Below are 14,020 nucleotides of genomic sequence, written 5' to 3'. Positions count from 1 at the left end.
TGGGAGTCCTTATGCAATGGGCCATGCGGGCCCTAATTAGTGCACCAACCCAAAAAACCTCCCTGCCCCATTTACACTCATTCACACAAAAGGGTTGTTTCTTTCTGTTATTAATATTCTGGTTCCTACATTATTTATCAATACAGTCTGCAGGGATACAGTCCGTAAGCACACATGATTGTATTTTTTTATGACAAAAAAAAAAAAAAAAAATAAAATAAAAAATACCATACCCCCTGGTCCGCGGGACAAATTTTCAAGCGTCCGCAGTTACAAAAAGGCATACTTGCCAACCTTGAGACCTCCGATTTCGGGAGGTGGGGGGTGGGGGGCGTGGTTAAGATATATATATATTAGAAATACTTGACTTTCAGTGAATTCTAGCTATATATATATATATATATATTATTACATATACATATATATATATATATATATATATATATATATATATATATATATATATACACACACATATATATAAATAAATAAATAAAATAAATACTTGAATTTCAGTGTTCATTTATTTACACATATACACACACATAACACTCATCTACTCATTGTTGAGTTAAGGGTTGAATTGTCCATCCTTGTTCTATTCTCTGTCACTATTTCAGAACACACACATTATACAGATATACATTATAAAATCAATAAGAAAACGGGAGCTCTAATTTGGGAGTCTGAATTAGGATCAGAAGTTCCTATATAAACATTTCGCACTCACGTCGCCTTTTTGTATTCATTACTGCAGCTGTGCACTGGATTCATTCACAAACACAAACTACAACTCACAAACACTTTAGAGTGAGGCTCCACCATCAGAATGTGTACTTAAACGTATAAAGATCACATGGATATTATTCAGTGAGTTGATTCACCAAAACTAACCTGTTATACAGGAGGAAAAAGCACACAGGACGTTTCAATTGTTCACAGACTGGTCGCGCTCATCAGAATGACAAGACACTTCCGGTCTGCAGGTGATAGCATTCAATTGGGAAGAAACCCCCTACTGACCAATGTGAATACTGATAAATGTGTAATGACAGCTCCAAAAATGAATTCAAACCACAAAATAAAATAAATAAATCAACACAAAAATGTGACACATTATGGGTGGGTCACATATGCATGTACAGTAGATGGCAGTATTGTCCTGCTTAAAAGTGTCACGACATTGCTGTTTACGGCAGACGAACTGCTTTATGGTAGACGAAAACCTGACAGCTGTTGTTGTGTGCTGTTACCGCGCTGGGAGGACGTTAATGAAACTGCCTAACAATAAACCCACATAAGAAACCAAGAACTCGCCCTCCATCATTAGCTGTTTATATTATGGGAAAGCGGACGTGTGAACAGGCTGTCAACACGTCACTCAGGTCCGCATGGAGCTGGAGGGGGCGTGGCCTCCAGCTCCGCCTGACTTTCGGGAGAAAATTTGTCCCGGGAGGTTTTCGGGACAGGCGCTGAATTTCGGGAGTCTCCCGGAAAATCCGGGAGGGTTGGCAAGTATGCAAAAAGGTTGGGGACCACTGGTCTACATAACATGTAATGGTGGTTCTTTGGTCAAATAGATGATGTTTTACAGATCATCTTCAAGTTGCTTTCTGACAGTCGCTCTCGGATGCGCCGTTTTGTGGGCGCTCTTATTTACGTGGCTCACCTTCGACAGCGTCTTCTCCCCGTCATCTTTGTTGTAGCGGTGTAGCGTGCAAGGACGGGGGTGGACGAAGTGTCAAAAGATGGAGCTAACTGTTTTAATGACATTCATACTTTACTTCAATCAATAACAGAGCAGCATCTCCTCATCCGGAAACAACAAAAAATGTGGACCCATTACCTCCCTGCTTGGCACTCAGCATCAAGGGTTGGAATTGGGGGTTAAATCACCAAAAATGATTCCCGGGCGTGGCCACCGCTGTTGCTCACTGCTCCCCTCACCTCCCAGGGGGTGAGATCAAGGGTGATCAGTCAAATGCATAGAATAATTTCGCCACACCTGGTGTGTGTGTGTGACAATCATGGGTACTTTAACTTTACTCCTATGTTGAAGCACATCAAACGGTGCAGCCTACACTTATCTCTTATGTTTGACTGCCATCTACTGGTCACACTTATCATTACACCATGTACCACATAAAATTGCTTCGAGGTCGGTAAGATCAACCAAGATAATTCCTTACATTAGGCGAACTGTCGAGTTTTGAGGGGGAAAAAAGGATTTTAAGTGCACCTTATAGCGTACTTGCGAACCCTAACCGGATTTTCCGGGAGACTCCCGAAATTCAGCGCCTCTCCCGAAAACCTCCCGGGACAATTTTTCTCCCGAAATTCAGGCGGACTCAGGTCCTCCACAATATAAAAAAGCGTACCTGCCCAATCACGTTATAACTGTAGAATGATGGAGGGCGAGTTCTTGGTTTCTTATGTGGGTTTATTGTTAGGCAGTTTCATTAACGTCCTCCCAGCGTGGCAACAACACACAACAACAGCAGTCACTTTTTTGTATACAGTAAAGCAGTTCGTCTGCCGTAAATAGCAATGTTGTGACACTCTTAAACAGGACAATACTGCCATCTAGTGCATTTTTGAAAGCACTTTTGTGCGTGCCACACATCAATGCATCATTAGAGAGTTCAGCATGGTTCGAAAAATAGTGACAGAGAATAGAACAAGGATGGACAATTCAACCCTTAACTCAACAATGAGTAGATGAGTGTTATGTGTGTGTATGTGTGTAAATAAATGAACACTGAAATTCAAGTATTTATTTTATATATATATATATATATATATATAATAAAATATATATATATATAAATAATAAAATAAATATATATATATATATATATATATATATATATATATATATATATATATGAAATACCGGTACTTGACTTGGTGAATTCTAGCTGTAAATATACTCCTCCCCTTTTAGCCACGCCCACAACCACGCCCCCGTCCCACCCCGACCACCCCCACCCCCCCCGAAATCGGAGGTCTCAAGGTTGGCAAGTATGCCTTATAGTTCGTAAAATCCGGTACTCTTTCAAAATATTAACTACAATACATTAAAACAAAACAAATCACTCATAAAATAACTTCTAAAAATATTTTCCTTTTATCAAAACATTTTTTTTTTTTTTAGCAGCAAAGGCTTTAAAGAACAGGGAATAACATCACTATTAACTAAAAAAATACTACTAATTATATATAAAATGCAGCAACATAATTCCAGATTTGTCACAAGCCCACAATCCTCTTCTTGTCTCCAGTCAGTGACGGGCAATATCAGACGTTACCTTTCCTTAAGTAAGAGTGGAAAACTCCAAAACTCGGGTACGAATGGAGCAAAATGATACAACAAGAGCTGAGGGAGAGAAACAGTTGGAAGAGTTTATTATTTACACAAACTGAGAGCATAATTGTGACAAACGAGAGGTGCAGAGGAGAGACGGAGAAAAAAAAAAGAAATGTTCAGATTTTGCCTGTTTCTTGGTCACTCGTTGTAGCGTGACAGTTTAAGTCGGGGGATGATGTTCATGGACTGCAGCTCCTGGAAGAGCAGCTTGCAGGCGTACGGGATACGCAGCGAGGAGACGTGACAGGATGACTTGCAGTAGTGACACCTGCAGGAGGAAACACCCATCAACCACGACCACTCGTGCACCGCCAATTCACACATCGCTTTACTAAAGTGAAGCCTCCTTCACTTATCATAGTTGACACTTGTTGTACTGTTTCCCTTCTTTTTACACTTGTATGGCGTTAAAAGTATGAACATGTCAGTTTAAACGGTTAAATGTGGTTATATGACGGCAACAATTTATTGATTGGAGGAGGGGTCATTTTAAAATAACCTGTTCGGGGACCAAACTGAGATGAAGTATTGATGTAACTTTGTATGATGGTAAATAAATATGAATACAAACTGTTGCGTTTTGGACCAGTTGTTCCTCCCAGGGAATTCAAGTCACAAGTCGCTCCCAAGCTCTTTACGACACTTAAAGCTGAGTTGAAAAACCACCAGAGACAGAATAGGTATTTTGTAATATATTTGCAAAGCTTTGCAGATATACATTACAGAGACAGCATAGAACATTCGGCTCGCCCCGCTAAGATGGTCTGTCCCCCCGACCCAAAACCCCCTCCCCTCTTAAGTCGCAGGCAGTCATCTCTCTCTAGCCAAAACAAATGCTTATTATCGCTCTCTCTAACATTCCTCACTTCAAGGTTAAGCACACAGTTTTGCAGACAACCAAAAGACCACTTTTGGAAGAAAAACACTAGCTGTTTTGTAATATGACAATGAAATCAAAAGAAGTAACATTTAAATTCGGATATATGTAAATATCTGCCTCCGACAATTCCCCAAAAGCAGTGAAGTTGTCACGTTGTGTAAGTGGTAAATAAAAAGAGAATACAACAAATCCTTTTCAACTTATATTCAACTGAATAGACTGCAAAGACAAGATATTTCATGGAAAACTGTTATTTTGTGCAAATATTAACTCATTTAGAATTTGATGCCTGCAGCATGTTTAAAAAAAGCTGGCACAAGTGGCAAAAAAGACTGAGAAAGTTGAAGGAATGCTCATCAAACACTTATTTGGAACATCCCTCAGGTGAACAGGTGGGTGCCATGATTGGGTATAAAAGCAGCTTCCATGAAATGCTCAGTCATTCACAAACAAGGACGGGGCGAGGGTCACCACTTTGTCAACAAATGCGTGAGCAAAATGTCCAACAGTTTAAGAACAACATTTCTCAACCAGCTATTGCAAGGAATTCACCATCTACGGTCTGTAATATCGTCAAAAGGTTCAGAGAATCTGGAGAAATCACTGCATGTAACATTGAATGCCCGTGACCTTGGATCCCTCGGGCGGTACTGCATCAAAAAGCGACATCAGTGTGTAAAGGATATCACCACATGGGCTCAGGAACGCTTCAGAAAACCACTGTCAGTAACTACAGTTGGTCGCTACACCTGTAAGTGCAAGTTAAAACTCTACTATGCAAAGCGAAAGCCATTTATCAACAACACCCAGAAACTCCGCCGGCTTCGCTGGGGCCGAGCTCATCTAAGATGGACTGACGCAAAGTGTAAAAGTGTTCTGTGGTCTGACGAGTCCACATTTCAAATTGTTTTTGGAAACTGTGGACGTCGTGTCCTCCGGACCAAAGAGGAAAAGAACCATCCGGATTGTTCTCGGCACAAAGTTGAAAAGCCAGCATGTGTGATGGTATGGGGGTGTAACTTACACATCTGTGACGGCACCATTAATGCTGAAAGGTACATACAGCTTTTGGAGCAACGTTATCATGGACGCCCCTGCTTATTTCAGCAAGACAATGCCAAGCCACGTCTTACAACAGCGTGGCTTCATAGTAAAAGAGTGCGGGTACTAGACTGGCCTGCTTGTAGTCCAGACCTGTCTCCCATTGAAAATGTGTGGCGCATTATGAAGCCTAAAATATGAGAAGCGAGACTGTTGAACAACTTAAGCTGTACATCAAGCAAGAATGGGAAAGATTTCCGCTTCAAAAATGTGTCTCCTCAGTTCCCAAACCTTTACTGAGTGTTGTTTAAAGGAAAGGCCATGTAACACAGTGGTAAAAATGCCCCTGTGACAACTTTTTTGCAATGTGTTGCTGCCATTAAATTCTAAGTTCATGATTATTTGCAAAAAAAAAAGAAAAAAGTTTCTCAGTTGGAACATGAAATATATTGTCTTTGCAATCTATTCAATTTAATTTAATTTGATAAAATACAGCGGCTTATTTATGGGTTTTTCACATGCCGCCAAAATATTAAGGCTTGTCACATTAAAACGCCGCTGTGTACACGGACGTAGGGAGAAGTGCAGAGCGCCAATAAACCTTAAAGGCACTGCCTTTACGTGCCGGCCCAATCACATAATATCTACGGCTTTTCACACACACACACACAAGTGAATGCAAGGCATACTTGGTCAAAAGCCATACAGGTCACACGGAGGGTGGCCGTACGAACAACTTCATAGTAAAAGAGTGCGGGTACTAGACTGGCCTGCTTGTAGTCCAGACCTGTCTCCCATTGAAAATGTGTGGCGCATTATGAAGCCTAAAATATGAGAAGCGAGACTGTTGAACAACTTAAGCTGTACATCAAGCAAGAATGGGAAAGAATTCCACTTGAAAAGGCTCGCCAAACGATCTCTAAAGTTAAAATCGGTTTGTACCAACTGTTTTTTACCCCCCTTTGTTTTGTAGATATCAGTGTGGACGTGTTGAATAACATGTGACCAACCTACCAGCCAGAGTACCCCAGCAGACCACACTGGCCACACACGTCCACCTCGAAGGCGTCGCTGGAGATCATGAGGCGCTCCAGCAGCAGCATGCTGGCGCCGTAGCCAATCAGACAGTCGCGTTCCATCTCGCCCAGACGCAGACCTCCGTCTCTGGAACGGCCCTCTGTCGGCTGCCTGGGGAAAACGCGGGGAAATGACTTCTCAGTGACACCTTTATGGAATCACAGGAAAAAGCTACCTGGTAAGGACAGCCCGGGGCCCCCGCGCTCTGGCGTGCATCTTGTCCAAGACCATGTGTTTCAGTTTCTGGTAATAGACAGGTCCAAAGTAGATGTAAGCCTCAAGGGGTTCTCTGAATGGGAAACAACATATTCAACAAAAGAACATCACAATCTACAACAAAGCTTTTTCTTGGTATTTTTTTGTGTATGACGCCACCACAGAAGGGGAGCAGTCATGGCAGAAGTGGGCGTTCTTTACACATTTATACTCTAATCTTCCTGTACATTATGTCTCCATCAGGCGTCTTCAAAAGGTGAGCAGTTTTATGTTCGTTCCATCACTCCATATTCTCTACTGCTCGCTAGTGTTACCATATCTGAGTTATTGTGTAGAAATATGGGGAAACAACTACAAAAGTACACTTCATTCACAAACGGTGTTATAAAAAAAATCTATTGTAATTATTGGGGGTGTAACGGTACTAGGGATGTCCCGATCCGATATTTGGATCGGATCGGCCGCCGATATTTGCCAAAAAATGCGTATCGGCAAGGCATGGGAAAATGCCGATCCAGATCCAGTTTTAAAAAAAACTCCGGTCCGTGTTTTCCAACGCACCGATTTAAATAATACATTCCACTTTTCTGCTGCTCCGTAATTTCCAGCACACCTTCAACACATCCACAGGTCTGTGGAATCTCACGCAGTTGCTTTTAGCTGCTGGCATTACACGACAGGCTCTTCTCACTCTTTCCTGTGTCTCCCTCTCACAGACAGCAAGTGCACCTTCTTACACACGTCACATACTGTCACGTCATACGTCACATACGTATACATCCTCCCCGAGCAGAGAAGTAGCAGCATGGCTAACGTTAGCTGTGATGCTAGCGCAGCCGCTAAGGTGCGCGCCTGCTCAAACGTCCTCTGCGCACGGCAAATCTATGCCACGCACAAAATCAAATAAAAAAATAAGCGCATAACAATTTTCGACACACGGACACGACAGAGAAAACCGTTTTCGTCATCATTGTTCAAATATTGTAATGTCTGTCGAGACGCTTATCTCCGTTCGGTGCCACACGTCCACACCATCAAAATGCTGAGGCAAAAATTTCCAGATCAACACCGTCTGAAAAAATTAGTGATCTATTTAGTTGTGATTTCCTTCTCTGCATGAAAGTTTAAAAGTAGCATATATTAATGCAGTATGAAGAAGAATGTTTTAATGTAGACATGCAAGCCTTGAAAGAAAATTTTGAAAATCAAGACTACATTTCCTGCAAATGGGTGCATTTCTACCCTATATTTTAACTTTAGATTTATTCTCATATCAAACTCTTTTGGCTGTCTTTTTGACACTTACATCTGGCGCCCCCTCCACACCCTGGATTATAAATAATGTAAATAATTCAATATGATTATCTTGTGTGATGATTGTATTATGATGATAGTATATATCTGTATCATGAATCAATTTAAGTGGACCCCGACTTAAACAAGTTGAAAAACTTATTGGGGTGTTACCATTTAGTGGTCAATTGTACGGAATATGTACTTCACTGTGCAACCTACTAATAAAAGTCTCAATCAATCAATCAATCAAAACACATAGAATCATCATACTGCTGTGATTATATGCATCAAGTGTTCATTCAAGGCTAAGGCAAAATATCGAGATATATATCGTGTATCGCAATATGGCCTTAAAATATCGCAATATTAAAAAAAGGCCATATCGCCCAGCCCTAGTTCAATGATGCCATTTCTGTTTGTCATGTATAATTTTGTCTATTTTGTGTTTATCCTTGAATAAACAGGTCAGTTTCTTGTTACCAACCATTGTGTATTATTCAAACTCCCCTAATTCAGCTGGCTAGTTGTTATCAAGAGTACTAAAACCCTTTTCAACATGATTCTGACAACTAAAATAACTTTAAACTTTAATACATGCTCGGATAGGCCAGTATCGGTATCGGATCGGAAGTGCAAAAACAATATCGGATCGGAAGTGCAAAAACCTGGATCGGGACATCCCTAAACGGTACACAAAAATTTCGGTTCGATACGTACCTCGGTTTAGAGGTCATGGTTCGGTTCATTTTCGGTACAGTAAGAAAACAACAAAATATACATTTTTGGGTTATTTATTTACCAAATTTGCAAAATCTTCCACCAAAAATATTTTTCTTAGTGGAATATTTGATGTGAAGTAATCGGAACCTTGGATAGGTCAATAATTCATAACAACATTGATTTTGATTCAATATTATGTTTTGAGCAATGACAGTTTGAAAGAAAAAAAACTGCTTTGTTTTATTAGTCAACATTGCAACTTTTTCTAAATTACATTTAACCTTTAAGCTTTTTTATTTCACTTTTGTTATGTTTTTGTTTATTTTAATAGTATTCTTAGAATGGGCCGTGGGCCTTTAAAACATTAGCTGTGGGCCGCAAATGGCCTCCGGGGCACACTTTTAACACCCCTGCTATAGATAATAAAAAATTAAATGTGATAAATCTATGGATAAAAAGCAGAGCTTGGCGATGCATGCGTGTTTATCATAACTCTCTCTCTCTCTCTGTCTCTGCCCCTCCCTCACCAATGCTGCTGCACGCACACTTTGTTTTGTTTTTAACCCCTTCTTAACCCTGAACGTACGTTGAAAATACACGCAACCTTAACTAAATGCCGGACATTTGAGGCATTTAAGAAACTCCGCCCTGACAGCTCCGCAAAAGAGGACATGTCCGGTGAAAAGAGGACGTATGGTCAGTCTATCGTAGCCCGTTAGCTGCTAGCATGCCGTGTGTTGTGCCTCGGTGTGCATTGTTTACACAACGTGCGTTACGCTACTTAATATGTCCGTGTGGAAACTCGTTCAGTACACCTCGGAACCGAACCGGAACCCCCGTTCCGAAACGGTTCAATACAAATCAAATACACGTACCGTTACACCCCTAGTAATAATGCAAATTGTTGGATATAGAGAACACTCAAACAAACACTTTATTTATTGAATCAAAAATATAGAAATTCAATGATTTGGTGCATTTGCAAACGTCTAAAATGATTAACAAAGCAAACTATAACCTGCTAGCCCGGAATGTACAACAATTCTTCTCAACAAAAGAGGAGAAATATAACCTTAGAGGAAAATCTAATTTAAAACACTTAAAACCTTTAGTATATCTGTATCAGTTTGTCGCTACATCTGTAAGTGCAAGTTAAAACTCTGCTATGCAAAGCGAAAGCCATTCATCAACAACACCCAGAAACGCCGTCGGCTTCGCTGGGCCCGAGCTCATCTAAGATGGACTGATGCAAAGTGGAAAAGTGTTCTGTGGTCTGACGAGTCCACATTTCAAATTGTTTTTGGAAACTGTGGACGTCATGTCCTCCGGAATAAAGAGGAAAATAACTATCTGGATTGTTCTAGGTGCAAAGTTCAAAAGCCAGCATCTGTGATGGTATGGGGGTGTATTAGTGCCCAAGGCATGGGTAACTTACACATCTGTGAAGGCACCATTAATGCTGAAAGGCACATACAGGTTTTGGAGCAACATATGTTGCCATTCAAGCAACTTTATCATGGACGCCCCTGCTTATTTCAGCAAGACAATGCCAAGCCACGTGTTACAACAGCGTTGAACAACTTAAGCTGTACATCAAGCAAGAATGGGAACGAATTCCGCCTGAAAAGCTTCAAAAATGTGTCTCCTTAGTTCCCAAACGTTTACGGAGTGTTGTTAAAAGGAAAGGCCATGTAACACAGTGGTAAAAATGCCCCTCTGACAACTTTTTTGCAATGTGTTGCTGCCATTAAATTCTAAGTTAATGATTATTTGCAATAACAAAAAAAAGTTTCTCAGTTGGAACATTAAATATCTTGTCTTTGCAGTTTATCTAATTCAGGGGTCGGCAACCCGCGGCTCTAGAGCTGCATGCGGCTCTTTAGCGCCACCCTAGTGGCTCTCTGGAGCTTTTTCAGAAATGTATGAAAAATGGAAAAAGATGAGGGGAAAACAATCTATTTTTTGTTTTAATATGGTTTCTGTAGGAGGACAAACATGACACAAACCTCCCTAATTGTTATAAAGCACACTGTTTATATTAAACATGCTTCACTGATTCGAGTATTTGGCGAGCCCCGTTTTGTCCTACCAATTTTGGCGGTCCTTGAACTCACCGTAGTTTGTTTACATGTATAACTTTCTAGGACGTGTTTTATGCCACTTCTTTTTCTGTCTCATTTTGTCCACTAAACTTTTAAGGTTGTGCATGAAAGGTGAGTTTTGTTGATGTTATTGACTTGTTGGAGTGCTAATCAGGCATATTTGGTCACTGCATGACTGCAAGCTAATCGATGCTAACATGCTATTTAGGCTAGCTATATGTACATATTGCATCATTATGCCTCATTTGTAGCTATATTTGAGCTCATTTAGTTTCCTTTAATTCCTCTTAATTCAATTTATAGCTCATGACACACTATCTGTATGTAATATGGCTTTTAATTTTTTGCGGCTCCAGACAGATTTTTTTTTTTTTTTTTTTTGGTCCAATATGGCTCTTTCAACATTTTGGGTTGCCGACCCCTGATCTAATTGAATATAAGTTGAAAAGGTTTTACATAATTATTGTATTCTCTTTTTATTTACGAATTCCACAACGGGCCAACTTCTCTGGTTTTGTATGATAAAACCTGTTGATAATTATAGTGCATTACCCAGTGATGCCAGAGGTGACATAGTCCTTCCCTTGGTAGTTGTATCCGTAGCGTATCAGGTCCTCGCACACGTCCTTCACCTTGCTCCCCCCGAAGGCGGTCCCGTAGTGGAAGCGTCCATCCAGGACTCCCGCCTTCCCGGCCAGCAGCTCTATCAGCTTCCCCACCTGAGGGTGAAGGCCCATTAAAATGTTCATAAGCAGCCTGCGTGTGATTTACATGCAGGTCTGGCGGTGACACCGGCTCTGTAAGGATGACTGATTCCACTGGGAGGTCATACCGGCGCGACCCGTGACCTCCCCCGGCCACATAAAAGGCCAACACCTACTCTCTTTGCTGGAGCTCCTCGGCCGCAGCCAAACATTGCTGAGCCTTTGCCATGGCGACGGCGGCGAGAAGGCAAGCGCGGGCAGCGACAACTTGAGCAGTAAAGATCACTTGTGAGAGGCTGGACTCCTTGTGCGTCTTCTGTGCACGTTTGATAAAACTTCAGCATCCGTCTCCGTGGCAACAGCTATCTGTATGTGCTGCCAGATTGCGGTTTGGTGAAACGGACAAGCGTGCTGGGAGACGATGATAACCTCAGGATGAGATGGGGAGGGGTTTGTCACGACAAAGAGGAGACAAACTTGTGGCCAGCAAAGGTCAACATGTCAATATCTTTTTCTGTGTAATTTGCGTAGAAAATTGGTCTTTCAGGTCAAACTAACAAAGCCTTAATTTTTAATGACATTTCCAATACAGTGTTTTCCTCGTTCAACGTCCCAAAAATACCCGCTTTAAGTGAAATCCGTGTACTAGAAGTAGGGATGTCCCGATCCAGGTTTTTGCACTTCCGATTCGATACCGATACTGACCGATACTGGCCTATCCAAGCATGTATTAAAGTTTAAAGTTATTTAGCCTACTTAGTTGTCAGAATCATGTTGAAAAGGGTTTTAGTACTCTTGATAACAACTAGCCAGCTGAATTAGGGGAGTTTGAATAATACACAATGGTTGGTAACAAGAAACTGACCTGTTTATTCAAGGATAAACACAAAATAGACAAAATTATACATGACAAACAGAAATGGCATCATTGAAACTAGGGCTGGGCGATATGGCCTTTTTTTAATATTGCGATATTTTAAGGCCATATTGCGATACACGATATATATCTCGATATTTTGCCTCAGCCTTGAATGAACACTTGATGCATATAATCACAGCAGTATGATGATTCTATGTGTTTTGATTGATTGATTGAGACTTTTATTAGTAGGTTGCACAGTGAAGTACATATTCCGTACAATTGACCACTAAATGGTAACACCCCAATAAGTTTTTCAACTTGTTTAAGTCGGGGTCCACTTAAATTGATTCATGATACAGATATATACTATCAGATATATACTATCATCATAATACAGTCATCACACAAGATAATCACATTGAATTATTTACATTACTTATAATCCGGGGTGTGGAGGGGGGCGCCGAATGTAAGTGTCAAAAAGACAGCCAAAAGAGTTTGATATGAGAATAAATCTAAAGTTAAAATATAGGGTAGAAATGCATCAATTTGCAGGAAATGTAGTCTTGATTTTCAACATTTTCTTTCAAGGCTTGCATGTCTACATTAAAACATTCTTCTTCATACTGCATTAATATATGCTACTTTTAAACTTTCATGGAGAGAAGGAAATCACAACTAAAAAAATCACTATTTTTTTCATACGGTGTTGATCTGGAAATGTTTGCTTTGGCATTTTGATGGTGTGGGCGTGTGGCACCGAATGGAGATAAGCGTCTCGACAGATGTTACAATATTTGAACAATGATGACGAAAACTGTTTTCTCTGTCGTGTCCGTGTGTCGAAAATTGTTATGCGCTTATTTTTTTATTTGATTTTGTGCCTGGCATATAATTGCTATGCGCAGAGGACGTTTGAGCAGTGCGCAATTGCACAAGCGCGCACCTTAGAGAGAATGTTGGTCACACGGCTGCGCTAGAATCACAGCTAACGTTAGCCATGCTGCTACCTCTCTGCTCGGGGAGGACGTATACGTATGTGACGTATGACGTGACAGTATGTGACGTGTGTAAGAAGGTGCGCTGCTGTCTGTGAGAGGGAGACACAGGAAAGAGTGAGAAGAGCCTGTCGTGTAATGCCAGCAGCTAAAAGCAACTGCGTGAGAATCCACAGACCTGTGGATGTGTTGAAGGTGTGCTGGAAAATGCGGAACGGAAATTAGGGAGCAGCAGAAAAGTGGAATGTATTATTTAAATAGGTGTGTTGGAAAACAAGGAGCGGAGTTTTTTTTTAACTGGATCTGGATCGGCATTTTCCCATGCCTTGCCGATACGCATTTTTTGGCAAATATCGGCGGCCGATCCGATCCAAATATCGGATCGGGACATCCCTAACTAGAAGTTGATTTTTTCCCCCGTTTTTTGTGTTTTTGTTCATTATATATGTATTTTGATGTTTTTTCATTTACAGGATGTTTCTTTTCATTTACTGTGCATGTTTTTTGTTTATAAGTTTTGTTTTTTTTTGTTTTTTTTAATCATATGTTTTTTCGTTTACAGTACCGTACAGTATATGTTTTAAGTCTGTAAAACCCCCTAACAACACACTTTATAAACTTTTCCCAGACACACTGCAAAAACTGAAATCTAAGTAAGATTAAATATCTCAAATAAGAGTTATATTTTCTTATTTTCTGTCTGATAAGATAATTCTTCTCACTAAGCAGATTTTATTTTAGAGTCTTTTACTTGTTT

At 40.6% G+C, this 14,020-nt stretch overlaps 1 protein-coding gene across 1 annotated transcript in view; it reads right to left on the bottom strand.

The window, feature by feature from the left end:
- Nucleotides 1–3,388: 3,388 nt before the first annotated feature.
- The window catches only part of polr3b (polymerase (RNA) III (DNA directed) polypeptide B), a 101,939-nt gene continuing 91,307 nt past the window's right edge, over nt 3,389–14,020 (bottom strand). The window contains exons 25-28 of the mRNA XM_061924572.2: nt 11,252–11,418; nt 6,541–6,654; nt 6,303–6,476; nt 3,389–3,635 (exon numbers count right to left, since the gene is read on the bottom strand). Of these exons, the coding sequence (XP_061780556.1) occupies nt 3,506–3,635; nt 6,303–6,476; nt 6,541–6,654; nt 11,252–11,418 (585 nt within the window). The 3' untranslated portion in view covers nt 3,389–3,505. The remainder of the gene's footprint in view (nt 3,636–6,302; nt 6,477–6,540; nt 6,655–11,251; nt 11,419–14,020) is intronic.

This window comes from Nerophis lumbriciformis, linkage group LG29 (genome assembly GCF_033978685.3).
Source record: "Nerophis lumbriciformis linkage group LG29, RoL_Nlum_v2.1, whole genome shotgun sequence".
In the NCBI taxonomy this organism is placed as follows: Eukaryota; Metazoa; Chordata; class Actinopteri; order Syngnathiformes; family Syngnathidae; genus Nerophis; species Nerophis lumbriciformis.
This window is presented reverse-complemented; position numbering and strand designations above follow the sequence as displayed.